The 20,905-nt window shown below is 38.5% G+C and overlaps 1 protein-coding gene across 4 annotated transcripts in view; it reads right to left on the reverse strand.

Moving 5' to 3' along the window:
* Positions 1-20,905, reverse strand: part of LOC135709913 (proton-coupled amino acid transporter-like protein CG1139) — a 45,412-nt gene that overhangs the window by 12,115 nt on the left and 12,392 nt on the right. For all 4 annotated transcript variants that reach the window (XM_065232360.1, XM_065232359.1, XM_065232362.1 and 1 more), the window contains exons 2-4: positions 13,774-13,953; positions 13,440-13,712; positions 13,291-13,375 (exon numbers count right to left, since the gene is read on the reverse strand). In XM_065232360.1, the coding sequence (XP_065088432.1) occupies positions 13,291-13,375; positions 13,440-13,712; positions 13,774-13,910 (495 nt within the window). In that variant the 5' untranslated portion in view covers positions 13,911-13,953. The remainder of the gene's footprint in view (positions 1-13,290; positions 13,376-13,439; positions 13,713-13,773; positions 13,954-20,905) is intronic.

Here is a 20,905-nt window from a genome sequence, read left to right on the forward strand (position 1 = left end):
TGAAAATTGGCTTATTTAAGCACATGATTGGTGGAAGTTATTCACTTCAGGATTTCAAGGGATCTAAACTAACAATAAAGAAGTTGTCCACTTAAAAAAAAAATACTTATATGCTCACTTCCCTGCAGCAAACACTTGGTAATATTTTAAACTTCGTACATTACGTAGCTCGAGAGCTACGAGCCTGAGAAAATACGAAGTGGTAATAGAAATCGCGTGTGAAGAGACATCCGACAGCCATTTACTCAATTATCTTTGTCAAACTCTAATGTTGGTGTTTGTGAAAATGTTTGGGACATTCAACTCACTACAACACACAAATACTGACCACGTAGTTTTCCTGTCAAAATATTAACAAGCATTGCTAATGCTCATATAATGCTGATTAAGCCCATTTAGCATTAGCAGTGCTGGATAAATCTTATAGAATAAGCATAGTTGATTAAAGGCTTCTTAGCATTACCAATACTGTATATGGGCTTATAAGCACTAGTAATTCTGAAGTAAAGCAGATTTAAGGCTTTGTATGGTGATCTTTTATCCTTTATACAGCAAAATTGTCATTGCCAAAAAAGAGTGCTATCCGGAGGATCAGTTCATCGTGGTCGATGAAAAAAAGCCGAAGTAAATCTTCAAAAGCTTTTGGACCATACCTCCAGTAGGATTGTCTTATTTAACAAAGAGCGTCTTGATGATTTCTCAGATGATGAGCTTAAGAAGCTTGTACTTTTTTTTTTGTTGAAGCGACTTTAAACAAAAGATTTATCTTTATCAGGTTGAATTTTTTTATAAAATGGGGATTTTTATGGTAGCAGTGGACATTTGGAGTACAAACAAAAATTTGAAAACGATAACGGAGAATCCAGTGATTATAATATGTTTATAACTTCTGTTCTAAAATCCGAGACCATCATCAACACGATTCTGTAGGCCTGTGAGGATTCAGCTTGTCAGTGAAACGACGGAAGTGTCGATAAACGAGAAGAAATATGTAGAGAATCAAATTGACCAGCTCAGCCGGCGCCGGTGGTGTAGTGGTAAGCGTGACTGCTTTCTAAAACCCCAATGGGTCTGGGTTCAATCCCAGCCGAGGTTCGTGGGATTTTTCAGAGGCATATAAATCTCTGGTCACGTCTTCCTTCGGAAGGGAAGTAAAGCCGTTGGTCCCGGCCCATGTGTGTTTGAATGGGTGCGGTATCCTACGCAGGTGTGGAAGCTGCCTTCCTGCACATTCGATTGCCGTCAATGGATGGCAATCGATGTCCGTCGGTGATTGGCACTAGATTGCGGAACAGAGACCGACGTTAAATAAAGGAAAGAAGAAATTGACCAGCTCACTCCAACAGAGATCACGGTAGATGACAGAACCATTATTGTATGTTATAAAATGGTTTTGACGATTAGATGGAAAAGTCTGCAATTCTGTCTCGGCTAATAAATCATCACAGCCCTGCTACATTTGCAAGGCAACACCGAAGCAAATGAATGATCTTGATTCTGTGAAGCAACGCGAGGAGAACAGTGAAAATTTTCAGTTTGGACTTTCTACATTGCATGCCTGGATTCGGTGAGATTTGTTCGACTTAAGTGCATTAGGGTTTAATCTAATTTAAATTTTCATAAGTTTCATGGAATACTTTCTCCACGTGTCATACCGTCTTGACATTAGGAAAATGGCAGATGATAGGAAAGGATGCTGAAGACATAAAGATTCGAAAGAAGCTAATTCAAAAACGGTTTAAGATCGAAATCGGGCTGATTGTTGACAAGCCAAAGCCGGGTGGGTCTGGATCATCGAATAATGGGAATACTTAGGTTTCTGAAGTACAGTTGCACCAGTTTGCTACCTCGATATTTGTGTGATAGAATTGCAGGAGGAAGTGATTTTCATAGATACTACATAATACAAGATAAGCGGATGAAATAAGAGAATCCATTGTATTTTAAAAGAATAAATGGGTTCAATTCGATGCCTAGACAAATTAAACGTGCAGCAAAACTAGCAGAATTTAAGAGGCATTGCGTTTTTCACTCTATATTATGAAATTAAATCAAAATTATTTAACTGACAGAACTCTTCAGGTAAATTATCAAAATTCTAAATATGATCGACTACCTGGAGGAGTTCCTCAGTGTAGTATTCTTGAGCCTGTATTGAATAACATTTTCACTTCGGACCTCCCTGATTTACCTCAGGGTTGCCACAAATCCTTGTTTGCTGATGACACAGGCATTTCAGCTAAAAGAAGAAGTCTTCGTGTTATTTCCAGAAATGGAAGATTTCGCCCAACGCTTCCAAAACTCAACTTATAATATTTTCACATAAGCCTAGAGCTTCCTTTTTGAAACCTAGTAATAGTCACATAGTCACTATGAACGGAGTTCCAATTTCCTGGTCAAACCAAGTGAAATATCTTGGGTTAGTACATGACCAAAAATTAACTTTTAATGTTCACATAGTGGGCATTCAAGCCAAATGTAACAAAAAGGGGAAATGGCTCTAATATTGGCCTATGGATCTAAGATTGGGCCCATCGCTAAAAATCTGCCATTCTTCAATTTTATCTAGATAAACGCGTCATTGGGATGTTACTTATGTGTATTTTTGGTCACTATTGAAAATTTAGTCGATTGCTGAATTTATGTAGGGGCCCAAATTAGGGGCATTTATGCTGACATTACATCCATTTCCCCTATATAAAATGTTTGTATCCCCTTATAAACAGGAAATCTAAACTTTGCCTGATGAATAAACATCTAATATTTAAACAAGTTTTTAGACCGGTCAGGCTCTACGCTGTGCCAATATGGTCTAGTTGTTGCACTACCAGAAGAAAAGCACTTCAAAGGATTCAGAACAAAGTTCTAAAGATGATTTTCAAGTTGCCTCCCTGGTACAGTACTACCGAGGTACATAGATTTTAAATTATGAGATTTGGAACAAATCTCTAAGAAAATAATTCATAATTTCAGGCAAAAATCATTGCAATCCTCAATTCCAACGATTAATTCCCTTTATACTAAGTTTTTTTTTTATTTTTTCCTCTGTTCGGGACATAACACCACTGCGACCAGTAATTTGATCTATTGTAGAATATCCCGTGTCCTTAGTTTAGTGCATGTCGTTTTACTCCATCACTACCGTGGAGGCACCATATTCGAAGCGGTTCCTAAATCAACGCACTCAATAATGTTCGACTATTCTCAATCATTTTTTTTGAAATGTTACTTCTGCAAATATTAGTTCCTGTGCTCTAGGGATGATGGTGTAACAAAGTTTAAAAAAATATCTTGTCAAAATCGAGATGCGATAAAAATAAGACGAGTTCGTCATCATTAGGGACGCGTCAAATATGGTGCTGGCACGGTATTAAGAAATGATGAAGTATTCGGTTTTGATACAGTTGTCATTCTTGCCTTCATCGCACGGAATCGGTTCGAACTGAAAGGTTCCGCTATTTATACCCTTCGGAGTGTTGAAACACCCTCCAAAGGCGCGCCCCTTTGTCAGTCGAAATTGGATTCCTTAACAACAAAAACAAGCTATGAAACCGATAATGACCATGCATCAGAACCCTAGCCTTAACCACTTCAAACTAGGGAACAACGAATAGAAGATTAGGAATCACATAAATAGGTGAATGCTAACAAACTCATTTTTTCCTTGTTTCAAGATCATGCTCGGTCCAGGCAACCCGAGGACTTATCACTATCAACAAGGCATACAAAGTAACAAGACTAAGATGTGTTCCTTTGATTACTGAAAAAAACCTGTTCCCCTAGTTTGAAGAAGTCAGGACTAGGAATCGGTGGTAGATCTTATATCCCGTAACGTACCACGAAAAGGTGATCTACCCACGTTACGGGGCAAGTTACTAAGTTAAGATTTAGTGTTGGTTTTAAGATGTGAATTGTTATACAGACATGCAGGTTTAAAAAACCCGTTTAAAATACTGAATTGCCAAGGCAGGAACGATGTAAAAACACTGTTGATATTTGATTTAATAGCAATAGTTTAATTTTGTTTTTGTTTCAAGTGGTCTACACCCTAACCAAAAAATTATTACAATGAATATTTGTTCCGTTTCCTATCATCCTCCGTTTATGAATATGGCAGCAAATGTTAGAAGTTGACCTTGCAGACGATGCAATGATTTTTAATCTTGTTTATTCCGTGTTCTGTATATGCTTTTACCTACACAAGCAAGCATTTGCCTTAATTTTTATGTATATCATGGTCACTGGCGTAGCTTGAAAATTTATCTGGAGGGGGCCGAAGGGGGGCCTGCTGCACGTTTTTTATTTTGCAAAACTACGGTTTATTAAAAACTCACTCAAATTGCGCCTTAGGCAACTTATTTTTGGGTTATTTTTTTTTCTGTGACCAATAATATGACATTGATGCTTACTATTATTTTAATGGTAGAACAATTAATTTTGATTATATTTATTCCATAACAACGATTGGGACCTCGATTGGGAGAGCCTTAAACGCTTACTGATTTTGAACAAGCAATGATCGTTTGTTCATGTTTTACCCTTCTTACAAAGAAGGGTATAGATATCACTTGAAAAACCGACTATCGATCCGAGGCCCGGAGGGCCGAGTGTCATATACTATTCGACTCAACTCGACGAGATCGGAACATGTCTTTGTGTGTGTGTGTGTGTGTGTGTGTGTGTGTGTGTGTGTGTGTGTGTGTGTGTGTGTGTGTGTGTGTGTGTGTGTGTGTGTGTGTGTGTGTGTGTGTGTGTGTATGTGTGTATGTGTGTGTGTATGTAACGAAATGAATGCGCTCACGTTTCTCAGCAACCGCTCAACCGATTTGGACAAACTCGGCGCCAAATGACCGGTCTTGAGGTCCCATTGAACGCTATTAAACGGTTTTGGAATCGGTGAACCGGTTCCGGAGATATGGCCGGAATAAGATCCGGTGAATATGGGCCTTCACGCTGGATTTAACGGAAAACGTATCAAAACCATCATGCGACACATCAAATTACTACAGAATTCAAAAATAAGATCACTGCAAGTCGTGTTAAGTGTTCCAGACCACATTGGACACACTTGGACATGTTCCGGGTACCCCGGGGAAGTTTCTTGAATATGAATTGAATTAAAACCCATTAAATCACATTAAAATACGATGATAAGGTGATTGGTAGCTTCACCAAATAGACTACACTCGGGTATATTCCATGTACCCCCAGGCAGTGGCGTAGCGGCACTGGATGATACGGGAGTGGGGGGCTTGGTTACTGATAATGACAATAAAATAAATAAACTTGAATAAGTAAGAAGGGTCTGATCACACCATAGGTGGATAAATTCGGGTTTTTTGTAATAAAATCACAGTCCGGATCTTGTAAATGTAAGCATCTCAAACTTAAGAAAATTCTCAGAGTAAGGAAGTTTCATGAATTTTGTAACTAGATTTTTTTTTTGTTTTGATTTTAAATATATCACCGTCATCCAAATCTCATACATAGGAACCAAAATTAAATTCTAGGAGTTTGAATTTTATAATTTTATAAAATTCTGGCTGTTTCAAGGTAAAGTGCTCATAGAATAAATTTAATACAGGACGTAGGAAAATGTTCAAGATGCACAATTTTTTGACGTAGGAATACGTGTATGATTTCTATATGGGGGTGCACTTTGTGAAAACTGAAAATGGAACATGTGTGGCAATTAACCACAGGGCAGCTACATTTTATAGCAGCTATAACGGCTGCCTTTCCTACCGGGTTTGTAACCCTTTCCACTGTGGGTGTATTGGAATGGTGTTCTTTTGAGTGGATTAAATAAATTAGTCTAAAATTAGCTTACAGTAGATGTACAAGCGTGACCCGAAATCGACCCAGCTCAGAAATACGAGGTAAAACTCAACTCTTACAAGCTGTAGACAGGATCTGAATCTCAGATCCACAGAGAAGATAAAAAGAAGGGTGTGCGATAAATAGTCTGGATAAAATTTGCCAGACGAAAGTGATCTATCCGGTACGATTGAGTGATCTAGTAATTGTCACGCGGTGAATATCGCCAGACAAAAGATTGACCGTGTTATTGACCTTCGTTCATAGTGCTATATTGTACTGCGTGGTCGATCGATCAACTTTTGTATGGACAGTGTAGTACGGTGAAGACTAAAAGCTCTTCGAAGAGAATAGGGGTTTCTGAGGTAATTGAAAAAAAAAAGACAGTACGAGTTCAGCATATCGCGCGTATTAGAAGGCAGTTCGGTCACGTGGTGCGGTTTCGGGAGAAATTTCATTGCCGGGGAGTTCTCTGTCATGTGTAGGACATATCCATTGTCGGGGATTGTTCTGAGTAGCATCGGAGTATGTAGATATTTTCCATCGCCGGGGAATCTATCGAGTTGAAAGCGTAGGTAGAAAGCTCTACCGTCGGAGAGTTTTTGAGTAGATTGTCTGCCACGGGCGTGCGTAGGTAGTTCTACCGCCGGAGAACGAACCGAGTAGTAGTACTGAATTCTGGGTATGCTCAATTCCGACTCGGAACCCTCCGAAGATTCTGACGAGCAGCTGGGTAAGGTGACTGACCGAAAAACCAAAGTGAAAGTGCAAAAGATCAAGATGGAGAACGAGTTAAAAGCCCAAATTGAAGCTTTAAGGTTGCAGATTGAACTGTTACAGCGCACCAGCGGTGCAGAGGGGCAATCTGTAGCAATTGTAAATCGATTGCCGGATATTCGGGAGCTACGAGAGTATGTGTCGGAATTTGATCCCAAATCTCCGACGTGCATGTCTGCCGAAGCATGGGTGAAGTCAATCGATGATACGGGAAACAGTTATGAGTGGACGGATAAAGTGAGATTGCATTGTGCTCGATTGAATCTGGGTGGATGCGCAAAGCTTTGGTTCGAAGGTTGCCAGAACAGCGTGAACGATTGGCCAACATTCAAGTCGGAGATTGTGAAAGGTTTTCCGACCAAGAAGAACCCGGTATACTACCACAACCTTATGTCGTCTCGTAAGTGGAAGACTGGAGAAGTGATTGAAGAATACGTGTACGAGATGGTTGCCATGGGTCGTAAAGGAGGTTTCACGGAGGATGTTATTGTGACGTACATTATGAGCGGGTTGAAACAATTTGTTCAAAAATCCGGTTTGGCGATTTGTAAGACGGGTTCAGTGCAGGAACTTTTAGAACAATTGCGGTGGGTAAACAATGTAGAACTGGTTTCTCCTTCTACTAGCCGCAATACTAGCAACGGCTGTGAAAGGCTGTGGACTGGTAGTCAATCAAACAGGAGTCCCAGTGAAGAACTGACTTGCCACCAGTGCCATGAACCGGGACACATGGTGAGAATGTGTCCTAAGATAAAATGTTTCAGATGCTCCAAGGAAGGTCACTTGAAACGCGATTGTAAAGCTAATGTAGGATTCAAAAGTGAACCGAAGCGAGAAGGGAAAGGTCCCATGGGGGGTGGTACGAATTTGATGCGTATGGTCGATAAGAAAAGCTTGTTCCGAAAGACAATCGAGTTAGCTGGAAATCAATATGAAGCGCATATTGATTCGGGTGCGGATCGGTCAACCATCTGGGAGAAGTATAAGAGTCAGATGGGAAGCGTAAAGCCGTGTCATCTTTTGCTCCAAGGTTTTGGAAAAGGTGATAAGGTTAAAGTTACGCAGATGGTCACCGCTAGGTTGGTGGTGGATGGCGTAGAGATGGACGTGTCTCTTGCCCTTGTGCCAGAATGGGCACAGGATGTTCCAGTGATCCTGGGAAAGGATATCATCGAGCGTGATGATGTGATGATGATAAAAAAGAAAGGTGAAGTGCGATTTGCGTGGGATGAGGAGGCTCGAGAAGGCCTGTCGGATACATCATCGGATGATGACCTTCAGGTGGCGAGTATCTACAAAATCGATTGGACTAATCAAACGGAAGAAATCAAGTATGAACAGGTGAACAGTGAAGGATCGCCAGAAAATACTCAAAAACTGGTGGCAGTGATTCAAGAATATCGAGATTGTTTCGCGTTGAACATGAGAGAGATGGGGAAGACAAAATCATCGGAAATGAAGATCCAGCTCGTCGATAATGACCCAGTGTTTGTAAAGCCGCGGAGAATGGAGTACGCTAAAGAAGCAGCATTGGCCGATATTGTGAATGAACTTTCGAAGGCCGAAATCATCGAAGAGACCGAATCTCCCTTCAACAGTCGCGTTGTGCTAGTGCCGAAGAAAAATAAAGAATATCGGATGGCTATCGACTACCGTTTGCTAAACGCGAAGACGGTTAAGGACAGATTTCCTATGCCGGATATTGAAACGCGCCTAAACAAACTCGCGGGATCATGTGTGTTTATTGCAGTGGATTTATATAGTGGATACTATCAGATTCCGTTGGAAAAGCAATGTCAAAACTTCACTGCTTTTTCTACGACGGAGGGACACTATCGGTTCCTTCGAATGCCATTTGGATTGGCTAATGGGTGCGCTGTATTCCAGAGAGCAGTGAATAAACTGGTTGAGAAGGCACGAAAACGTGGTGTAGTGATCGTAGCATACATCGACGATCTTGTAGTGGCGGGAAGAGTGGAAGAAGAAGTGCTCTCTAAATTCATTACCCTGTTAGATGTTGTGTGCAAAGAAGGGTTTACCATAAACTTGAAGAAGAGCTATTTCTACATGCGAAAATTGACATTCCTTGGGTTTGAAGTTACCGGCGAAGGAATTAAACCTAGAGTAGTGAAAACGGTGGCTGTTAAACAATTTGCTCGGCCAAGAACTGTGCACGAAGTTCGACAGTTTCTGGGACTCGCAGGATTTTTTCGTCGTTTCGTGAAAAACTTCAGTTTGATAGCATCACCGTTGTATAATCTTCTGAAGAAAGACGTTGAGTTCAAGTGGGGAGGTGAGCAACAGGAAGCATTCGAGAACCTCAAGGAAATCCTGACTATACGCCCAATACTAGCTTTGTATGATCCAACAGCAGACCTGGAGCTTCATACGGATGCATCGAGCATCGAATTGGCTGGAGTTTTGCTCGTCAAGCAAGATGGAGGTTGGAAGCCATTAGGGTACTTTAGTAGAAAAACGAGTCCAAGTGAATCGAAGTACCATAGTTACGATTTGGAAATCTTGGCGGTTGTGGTTAGCGTGGAGCGATTCCGTTTATATTTGCTTGGTCGTTTCTTTATCATTCGCACTGATTGCTCAGCTGTTCGAGATGCTTACTCAAAACGGGAGATGGATAGCTGGGTTGCCAGGTACTTTTTGAAGCTGCAAGAATATGATTTTCGGTTGGAGCATAGAAGTGGATGTCAAATGAAGCATGCGGATGCTTTGAGCAGAAATCCAGTGGAGGAGTCAAGGGATGAACAAACCGTAGTGGAAAATATGCTGTCGATCGAAATCAGCAACAATGACTTTCTGGTTTCTCTCCAAAGACAGGACCCGAAGTTGGTAGAAGTTATAGAGAAGCTCGGTAGGGATCCACTGTGTGATGAGGATCGTCAGGTGAATCAGTGTTACGTCGTAGAGAACAATAGACTTTATCGTCTGATCGAAGGGGCAAACGATGGGTGGTTCCGGTTAGGATTCGCTGGAGAGTAGTGAACAATTTCCATGATGATCGTGGCCATTTTGGCGAAGAAAAGGTGTTCCAAATGATTAGGGATCAGTTTTGGTTTCCTAAGATGAGGAAGTATATTGGAGGATACATAAAAGCATACCCTAAGTGTGCTTTCGTGAAGAGCAAAGTTGGGCGCGAGGAAGGTTATCTGCATCCGATCCCGAAGACGCCGATTCCGTTCAACACCATCCACTTGGATCATCTGGGGCCTTTCATTCGTTCTAGCAAGGGCAACGAACATTTGCTGGTACTGATCTGCGCATTTTCAAAGTTTGTGGTGATAAAGGCTGTCAAATCAACACAATCTGGTCCTGTGCTGAGCATGATAGATGAAGTCGCAGGGATTTTTGGATTTCCTGGAAGAGTAATCACGGATCGTGGAACAGCTTTCACATCGAATGCCTTTGGGAAATACTGTCGCGAAAACGGAGTGGAGCATGTGAAAGTGGCAGTAGGCACACCTCGAGGAAATGGTCAAGTCGGGCGAAGCAACAAAACCATTTTGAATGCCCTAAGGAGCACTATCGATGTGGATGATCGCAAGTGGGACAACGTGGTCAGGCAGATTCAGTGGGCGATTAATAATGCACCAAACTCGACAACTGGAGTCACACCAACGTCTTTGGTCTTATCGTTCAAGCCAAGAGACTATGTGTATAATGAATTGATTGTCGCTTTACATGACGGATCTGACGGTGCTGTATGCGATGCGGATGATTATCGAGCCACAGCAGAAAAATCAACGAGTCAAAGGCAACTTGTACAGAAGAAATATTTTGATCGACGAAGGAAGGCAGCTGAGCGATACGAAGTCAATGATCTGGTTCTGGTGAAGAAGGATCAGTTTGTACCTGGTGGGAGCAGAAAATTGGAGCCTCGATATAAACGACCTTTTGTGGAAACTGGAGTTCTCGATAACGATCGGTACCAGATTGAGGACATTCCCGGAAGCGACAGACATGGAAGGCGTTTTCGTACAGTTTACTCAGCCGACCGAATGAAGCGTTGGTGTTCCATAGGTGAATTGGATGAAATTGGAGGAGACGACGAAGATGATGAACTATAATGAGATGTCTCGGAGCTGAACGGTGAATTTGAAGACAAGTGAAATTAATTTGATAATAATTACTAAAATTACTAAATCAGCGGAAGATGAGGACATCTGGTTAATTTGGGTGTCCAAGCTGTGGCAATTGACCACAGGGCAGCTACATTTTATAGCAGCTATAACGGCTGCCTTTCCTACCGGGTTTGTAACCCTTTCCACTGTGGGTGTATTGGTATGGTGTTCTTTTGAGTGGATTAAATAAATTAGTCTGAAATTAGCTTACAGTAGATGTACACGCGTTTTTATTGTCCGTGACCCGAAATTGACCCAGCTCAGAAATACGAGGTAAAACTCAACTCTTACACATGTAACGAAATTATGAAAGATTTTGAACGTTAATAACTCAGCTGCTCCTGGACCAATTTCAATAATTTTATCACCAATCGATTAGAAATATTTTTACGCATCGATAGCAATGCTGTTGATTTTCAACAAGAAATTGTTAAAAAGTGTCGAAATAACTAACAAATCCACTAATTACGTACATGCAGATGCACATTTCTAAACATTGTTAATGTTAAAATAAAAATAGTTTTGTGATCTCAAACCCATATGTTTTCAAGATTTTGTAACTAATAAAAAAGAATATCACTGACACAGATTGTAAGCATAAATTCTTCGAATACAAATGTTAATAAAAGTCAACGAATTTAGATCAAATATAAGACTAGGATAAAAATGCAATATCCTCCCTGGGCAGTCATTTCAGTAACATTCTAGCACATTAATATTAAAAACGAATAAGAATTTTCATAATAATAGTATGTTTGACCTAATAAAAAGTTAAAAAAAAACTCTACAAAATAAAAAAATGTGGACGAAATTTTGTTCAAAATAAATTTAATGGGTTTAAAAAAAATTCGATTTCATAGACTTAGACAAGTCTTTAATCTCCTGGTCTTCAAAATTTGTAATTCAAGATCTTAGGAAACTTACCTAGATTCTTAGACTCACAGCATTTCTCGAGAGAAAAATTGTTCGAGATAAGAAAGTAAGAAAACAGGAATCAAAAATTTCGAAAATCTTGACATGTGGCAAAAAGTGTGAATAATCAGGTTATAATTTAATTTTATCGGGTTTTTAAGATACCGGATTTTTCTGACAAAATCAAGATTTAACTATATTTCTAATCAAAAAAAGAATGAACTCGAAACTTGCATGATTGTGTTCCTGTTTATAACTAGATAGTATTTTAACTTATTTTTACAAAATTTGGGAAGTTTTTAATATTTTAAATTTAGTTAGTTGTGGTTAAACCACACACCAATCTTGGTTCATCTTTTTTGTCTGTGTGCATCAAGTGTGCAGCAGGTGTGCCGATTGTGCCGGTCATAGAGCAAGCTACGATTGTTTGTAAAATACCCATTCCGGCAACCCGGTATTTCTGACACCTTGAATGTTTTGGTTTGAAATTGCAAAGATAAATCGGATTGAGGATTACGCGGGAAGTGGTGGGTGTGCGAAATTTCTGTGATTTGTGTTCCATAGGGTAATAAAAGTCCTGTTTTTGGGTGCTTTATAATGCCCTCAAAGGTAGACCAGAAACCTAAATTTTCGTGATGTGAAAGCATCGGTCTGTCAGCGGCCAGAAAGAGTTGGAACCGGTGGGGAGCGTTGTTGAAGACCGACTATAGAGGATGATGAATAGACTTCTTTAGTTTATTTTGTGTGAGTTTTAGCATTATTTGAATTAAGGGTACTTATGCGGTAACTGCCTCTTTTTCTTGAGCCAACTCTCTGAAGGTCTATGAATTTTCCAAAATTTCTACCAAGTTTACTTAATTTCTACAATCTTCCCTGAACTTCTATTTGAAGTTTAACGAAGTTTCCACAAGATTAAGAAAAAATCCTGGGCTCATTACCAATTTTCCGAGCCTGAAGGCGTCTTATTGCCATCGAATTAATATAATATTATTTCTCAAAATTGTTTCTTCTAGTCCATAACATAACAAAAGTAATCAACATAAAGGACTTTAAAAAATCTTTGTTGATGGTCCAATTTTAATAATCACTGTTAAATAGTAGCATTGAACTTAACAAGCTTTACCAAATACCGGTGAATAAAAAAAAAAACACCAAAAATTCTGGAGGGGGCCTAGATAATTCTGGAGGGGCTGACCCCCCTGGCACCCCCATTAGTTACGCCAATGATCATGGTAGAACGACGCACACACTTGCCTCGATTATCTCCAGCAGAAATAGCAAACGAAGTCGAGTATGCGAGGAAATGAGCGCTTCTGTTTGCTTTTAGCCTATCCAAATCCCGAAACATAGAGAAAGTATGTAGTGGAGAAAACACAAGTCTGATAATCGCAATCCCACATAATTGTGAACAAATCTTACATCTCCCGGTTGGATGTACAAAAGTTTGAGCCTCGCACGCGTATTACGGATAAAGAGGATCAAATTTAACATTTGATCTAGTGTACAAATATTAAAAAAAAAACATATTAATCAAAGATATATAAAACTGAAATCACCAGCACAGTCTTATCCTGCTGACCACGTATAAATTATCATATTCCATGCATGATTTTGCAATAAAATAAATGGCAGTTAATTTCCAATTACTCACCTGTTTAACGTTCGTAGCGACAAATACAATGTACACACAACATATTCCTAGCTGATAGACTATCATAAAACCGTCAACGATCACGCTGAAAGAGAAAGAAAGAACTATTTTACTTAAAATCCACTAGCATCATTCCATGCACGACTCACATCGCGTAAGGGGAAAACCGCCTCAAACACGCCGGTCCTTCCTGCAGTGCCATCTTCATCGAAACCGGATAGGTCAGGATAGGAACCCGGTGCCGTTTGCAGAGGATGTACTGCGCTTGAACCAGGACATGCAAACAGTATGTACACAAAGCACCAATCAGAATGGTATTGATGAATCCGGACACGTAGCCGGCATTGTAGAAGGCTTGTGGCATCGCGAGGATTCCCGTCCCCAACGATCCCTTCAGAAGATGTACCAAGGTTTCAAAATTCCTGCGAACGACAAATTTGTTGTTATTCGATAACCGGACTGTCACGTACAAGTGCTAGTTACGTCGTTGGATGCGGTCGGTTCCGGTGAAGATGTGGATCATAATTATCATCCACTATCATGTCACCGTTCCTGGTCGGCGAGGATGGCTTGCTAAGCAGTTGCATGTCCACGTTGACTTCCTTCCTAGGGCTACCCATCGTCACGAATTTTACTGCACGTTCTTAGTAAATCTTAAGCTATCTGAAAGCAAAGGAGAAGGACAGAATATCGAAATGAATATGAGTGACAATGCAATACCAATTAAGCTCAATCAAGAGTTGCAATCAAACCGTAAACGGACATACTTCGGCTTCGATGCGCTAAACAATTACGTGCTCGATTAATTGTCTCGGCGGCAATCGTGAAACCTAGTTACTCCAATCAATTGAGCGATCACGTGCAAAATCCCAGCCAAAACCAGATACGATCGATCGAGTAAACCAGATCGAATCAATTAGTTGCCATGATCTTGATTGGATTCTAATTTAGAAACCCCAACAAAGTATTTCAACCACCCTTCGAGTGATATTTCCCTGGCAACCTTTGGTAATCGTTATTATTTTTAGTCCTCAACACACCCTCAAATGTCTCCAAAAGTACCGGCAAGCGGGCTCCGATGCTGTTGTAAGCAATTTATTTTAATCAGATTCAATTGAGAAGAACCACTTGCGAACGGCAGTGAACTGCACACAGGAGGTTGCCAAACAGCTTCATTTCAGTTCATTCTGCTAGGCGCGTAATAGACGTTGCTTTTTGCGTAACAGCATGCATCCTTAACGATGTGAAATGGGACGCGCAGTCAAAGGCAAGCGGAATGTGTCCTACCGGATTTCGAACACCGATCAGGTTTTTTTTTTCTTTGGTGGGTGTTGAGGAAAATAAAACACAAACGAACGACACTTTGGTTGACACAGTTAGTGGGGTAAACTTAGTTGACAAGTGAAGGGCAGTTTGTACGGATTAGAAAGTAGGTAGTTGAACCGTTGAAATTTGGGGAATGCATTTGCGCTTAGGGTGTGATTAAGGGATTTTGAAACTATGAACATCAAGAAAATATTCACTTCACAAACGGAATTTGCTTTCAAGCTTCCACTGATGGGATTTGAGGGGTAAGATCAGATTAAATAGTTGTGGTTATATTAATGCAGCTAACATTCTGAATAGCAGCGCCGGTGGTGCAGTGGTAAGCGTGGATACCTCTCACCCCAGCAGGCCTGGGTTCAATCCCAGTCGGCGCCACCAGGATGTTCTGAAGGAACCGAAGTAAAGCCGTTGGTCCCCGGTTCATGATTTGATGGGTCGATAGGTGGTAGGGTCCAGGTGTGGGAGCTGCCTTCGTGGCGTCGGTAACATTGGTGCTCAGCACGGAAAACAAATTAAGGAAAAAAGAAAAAAACATTCTGAATTGAGTAACCCGGAGCAAGCTTGCAAATGCTCATTACAGCTAAAATGCTATTTTTCGGATTTGCTATGATATATTTTAATGGTATTTTTTATTTACAGAATGCAAGAACAGAAGGTAAAGTGTGTGTGTGACACAATTTAGCTTTCAGAGGGTCACGATTTGCTGTAACGATGAGCAACGCGATGAGCGAGCAATCAGCGATCATAAAATCGCTAGTTGTGACCTTCTGAAAGCAAAATTGACAAATTTTATATGTCATATACAAATTTTACCACCTCTTCTAGCATCTTACAAATAAAAACTATCATTATAGTATCCCATTGTTTCATAATAATGAAAAATAGCAGTTTAGCTGTAATGAGAAATTACAAGCCTAACCCGAAGTTGTATCGGGCTAATTTTTACTCATACAAACAAACAATTCAGAGTGACAAATAAGCATTTGTATCGAATAAATCAAGTGTAACTATTCAAATCGACGTATCACTTCAATCGAAGATTTTCTTAACTGCTAACTCACTCACGCAAACAAACACCATCATCAGGTAGGAGAATCTTTCTCCTACTAGCTGGTGTGGATAGTTTCTGTGAGTGAGCTAGCAATTGCCACAAATCGTCGATCGAAATGACTGTTTACAAAATCAGATACGTCGATTTGAATAGTTATGCTGCACAACAGGGTGTCAAATTATATGCCACTCCTTGTTGTGATCTGATAAATTTAGGGGAAATGGCTCTTATGTTGGCCTATGGATCTTAGATTGGGCCCATTGCTAAAAATCTGCTATTTATCAATTTTCGCATGAAAAATTGATATTTTGAGTTGCTATTGAAAATTTAATCGATTGCTGAATTTATGTATGGGCTCAAATTAGGGGCATTTAGGTCAACATTACATCTTTTTCCCCTACTTATTAAAATTGTATAAATGTTGGATGCCTTCATGATTTGATACATGAAGTTTGATCTAATGATAATCTGAATAACTGAACAGAAAACGATGCATGGATTCATTATTCCACGACACTAATTCAGCCTTACAACACGACGATATTGGTAGTTTAGTGATTACCGCTTATGATGACTTGATAGAAGGACGAGAGGCGGAACCCTTTATAATTTGGGTGCTTAATAAATTTGAATTTACTACGCCTAATGAATTTAAATCGTAATCACCGATTACATCACTCACGACAATGAATTCATCAATCTTTAGTTTTAACCGGGTTATCTTTGGACATTGTGGAGGTGAAGATGTAACATTGATCTCTAGTGAACCAACGATTGCTAAATTAATCATTCCCAAAAAACCGTGTTAGAGGTAAAGAAGCAATCGGTAGTGCTGATAGCAATTCAGTCGCAGCAAATACATCATATTAACAATATGATTCATTCAAACCTTTTCCAATGGTGATCGGAAAAATATTGCTTAACTTAACGCACCATATAGCGTTGAAGAAGGTCAGCAACATTCATTCAAGGGGTGCGAATATAGCAATTATTACAAAAATGAAAGTCAAATTGTTTAATTAATCACATTTTATGTATTTCATGAAAATTTGTCTGAAGTTTCATTGTTGTCATCAAATAAAATAATATGCTCAAGTACATGCATTTAAAATATTAAACAAATTTTCATTCGATTTACCTCTTGTGAATATAAACAAATATACATTGGTAGCCTTTTTTGACACAGAAGCGCTTTCATCGCTAAAAATTTGGTTCGCCAGCTAAGCGAAAGAGTGGATCATTTTGTTTTTTTTTGTTTTTTTAATTATTTTTTTTTTTATTTTTTTTTTAAATCTTTATTTGTTCTAAATTCAAAATAAATTACATTTAATTTTAACCTAGGTGCTCCAGTTACTACAGTAACTTACCAGCCTTAATTGTTATGATATATATCTAAGTGTTTTAACATTGTTCCTGTCTTGGCAATTCAGTATTTTAAACAGGTTTTTTTAAACCTGCATGTCAGTATAACAATTGGGTTCTTTAATTTTGAAAAATATATAGGTTTTTATATATCCTCTGAAAGAGCTTCGTTTTCTGAGCACAGCGATATTTTTTCACCCCAAGCAAAATAATAACTTCACTGTTTGACACTAAACTGACAAACTGATAGCTCGCTCCCATACAAAGTGACACCGAGGGGCGCTAATTAGGTGATTTTTGCAAATGTAATCGTACTTATTTAAAATAGTTCCAGTGTGCCAAAATTGATGAAATTTTGGGTTTGGGTTCCATTTTTAATGCAGATTACGAATATTCATTTACCTCAATACCCTTAAAGAACCCAATTGATATCTTAAAACTGAAAACTAAAACTAAATCTTATCTAAGTAAAAAGGGAATTAATCGTTGCAATTGAGGATTGCAACGATTTTTGCCTGAAATTATTAATTATTTTGTTGGACATTTGTTCTAAAGTCTCAACATTCGAAATTCTATGTAATTCGGTAGTACTGTACCAGGGAGGCAACTTCAAAATCATCTTAAGAACTTTGTTCTGAATCCTTTGAAGTGCTTTTTTCCTGGTAGTGCAACAATTAGACCATATTGGAACAGCGTAAAGCATGGCCGGTCTAAAAACTTGTTTAAATATTATAAGTTTATTCGTCAGGCAAAGTTTGGATTTCCTGTTTATAAGAGGATACAAACATTTTATATATTTGTTACATTTGGCTTGAATGCCCTCAATGTGATCTTTAAAAGTTAATTTTTGGTCAAGTATTAATCCAAGATATTTCACTTGGTTTGACCAGGAAATTGGAACTCCGTTCATAGTGACTATGTGACTACTACTAGGTTTCAAAAACGAAGCTCTAGGCTTATGTGGAAATATTATAAGTTGAGTTTTGGAAGCGTTGGGAGAAATCTTCCATTTTTGTAAATAAGAAGAGAAAATATCTAAACTTTTCTGCAGTCTGCTGCAAATAACACGAAGACTTTTTCCTTTAGCGGAAATGCCTGTGTCATCAGCGAACAAAGATTTGTGGCAACCCTGAGGCAAATCAGGGAGGTCCGAAGTGAAAATGTTATACAATATAGGCCCAAGAATGCTACCCTGAGGAACTCCTGCCCTAACAGGTAGTCGATTAGATTTGGAATTTTGATAATTTACTTGAAGAGTTCTGTCAGTTAAATAATTTTGAACTAATTTCATAATATAAAGTGGAAAATTAAACTTTTTAAATTTAGCAATCAAACCTTCATGCCAAACACTGTCGAATGCTTTTTCTATGTCTAGAAGAGCAACTCCAGTTGAGTGGCCTTCAGATTTGTTTGAACGAATTAAATTGTTAACTCTTAAGAGTTGATGAGTAGTTGAATGCCCATGGCGAAATCCAAACTGCTCATATGCAAAAATTGAGTTCGTATTGATGTGAAGCAGGGTGCCTTCCATTCATTTTGGCGAAAAACATGTTTTATGAAATTACGGAATAATAAGATATTATGATAATATTTTGTATGTGTAAGTAACAAGAAAAGATTGTAAAGTTTATGTTTGACACACAAAACATGCAAATTTAGCTTCAAAAGTGTCACAATGAGCGATTTTCTGATCGCCTCTTCGCGAAGAGTGAAGAGCGAAGAGTGGGTGAGATAAATGACAAAATCGCTTTTTGCGACGCTAATGTAGCAAAATTGGCAGGTATTATGCGTCAGACGCAAACTTCACAATATTTTCTTGTTGCTTACACAAACAAAATATTATCATATAATCTTATTATTCTATAATTTCATAAAACATTTTCTTAGTCAAAATGAATGGAAGGCACCCTGATGTGAAGCATCATTCTATTCAAAATTATTTTTTCAAAAAGTTTACTTATTGAAGAAAGCAAACTTATTGGACGGTAGCTAAAAGATTCAGCTGGATTTTTATCCGGCTTCAAAATTGGAACAACTTTTGCATTTTTCCATTTATCAGGAAAGTATACCATATGGAAACATCTGTTAAATAATTTTACCAAGAAAGACAAGGTACTCTCTGGGAGTTTTTTGATGAGGATATAGAAAATTCCATCATCACCTGGAGCTTTCATATTTTGAAACTTTTTAGTTATAGATCTCACTTCGTCCAAATCAGTCCCCCAGGAATCATTAAAAATATTTCCCCGAGAGAAAATATTCCGAAAATCCCGAGCAACCTGATTCTCAATAGGACTAGTAAGACCCAAACTGAAATTATGGGAACTCTCGAATTGCTTAGCAAGTTTCGGAGCTTTTTCCAAATTTGTGATCAAAATTTTACCACCTTTTCTAAGGGGAAGCTTACCGGCCCGAAAATAAAAAAATATTTTCGGTACATTTTTATTTCTTTAAAAATATTGGGAAAAAATATCAAAAAATCAAAGAAAATCAGTTTGTTCCTTAGATTTTCGTCAAAAATTACATGTAAAATTTTTTTTCTATCTCATCATGAAAAAAAAATTGGGCTCTCAGCAAAACCGAAAAGTTGATGTTTTGTGGTTTTTTGAGTCCAACTTTATGCCATAATGACTTATAAAAAATGTTTTTGCACGTGAATTTTCTTTGAAAAATTAAAAAAATATGTGATTTTCTTAGAGTTTTGATATCTTTTTCCAATATTTTTAGAAAAATAAAAACGTAATTATTATTTTCGGGGCGGTGAGCTTCCCCTTAAGCACTGGAATTGGCTTTTGAGGTTTTTTTCAAAAATTTTGTGAGTTTCCAAAAAGGTTTGGAACTCGGGTCTAATTAAGAAACATTATTTTCAAAAGTTTTTTTCTTCAGGGCAGAGAATCGCTTTTCAATTTGTTTTTGCAAATCCCGCCAGATAACTTTCATGGCAGGATCGCGTGTTCTTTGATATTGTCTCCTACGGACATTTTTAAGACGGATCAAGAGCTGAAGATCGTCGTCTATTATAATTATAATTTTACCTCGCATTTTGGTACTGAGGCAGCTCTTGCTTCAACTATAGAAGTAGTCAGAGATTCAAGAGCATAATTAATTTCATCTTTGGTTTGCAAAGGAATGTTTGGATCGAAGTTATATTCCATAAATGTTCGATATTGCTCCCAATCAGCTCTATGGTAATTGAAAGTAAAGCTGTTGGGATTAGAAATTATTTCTTGGGATATTTCAAAAGTTACTGGAAGGTGATCAGAACCGAAGTCAGCATGGGTAACCAATTGGCTACAAAGTTGACATGAATCAGTTAAGACCAAATCAATAGTTGAGGGATTTCTTGCAGAAGAAAAGCATGTTGGACTGTTTGGATATTGAATAGTGTAATAACCTGCAGAACAATCATCAAACAGAATATTACCATTGGAATTGCTTTGAGCATTATTCCATGAGCGGTGTTTTGCATTAAAATCACCAATAATGAAGAATTTAGACCTATGACGGGTAAGTTTCTGAAGGTCACCCTTGAGAAAATTCTTTTGCTGGCCTACGCATTGGAATGGCAAATAGGCAGCTATAAACGTAAGTTGTCCAAATTTTGTTTCAACAGAAACTCCCAAAGTTTCAAAAACTTTGGTTTCAAATGAAGAAAGTATTTTGTGTTTGATTCGTCTATGAATAATGATGGCAACGCCACCACAGGGTCCATCAAGCCGATCATTTCTATAAATTAAATAATTTGAGTCCTTCTTAACCTTATGGTTTAAGGAACGTTTCAGTTATAACGGCAATATGCACGTTATGAACTCTCAAAAAATTAAATAGCTCGTCTTCATTATCTTTAAGAGATCGAGCATTCCAATTTAAAATGTT

Source organism: Ochlerotatus camptorhynchus, unplaced genomic scaffold (genome assembly GCF_037179485.1).
Source record: "Ochlerotatus camptorhynchus isolate MF236.1 unplaced genomic scaffold, CSIRO-AGI_Acam_v1.1 ptg000367l, whole genome shotgun sequence".
Taxonomy (NCBI): domain Eukaryota; kingdom Metazoa; phylum Arthropoda; class Insecta; order Diptera; family Culicidae; genus Ochlerotatus; species Ochlerotatus camptorhynchus.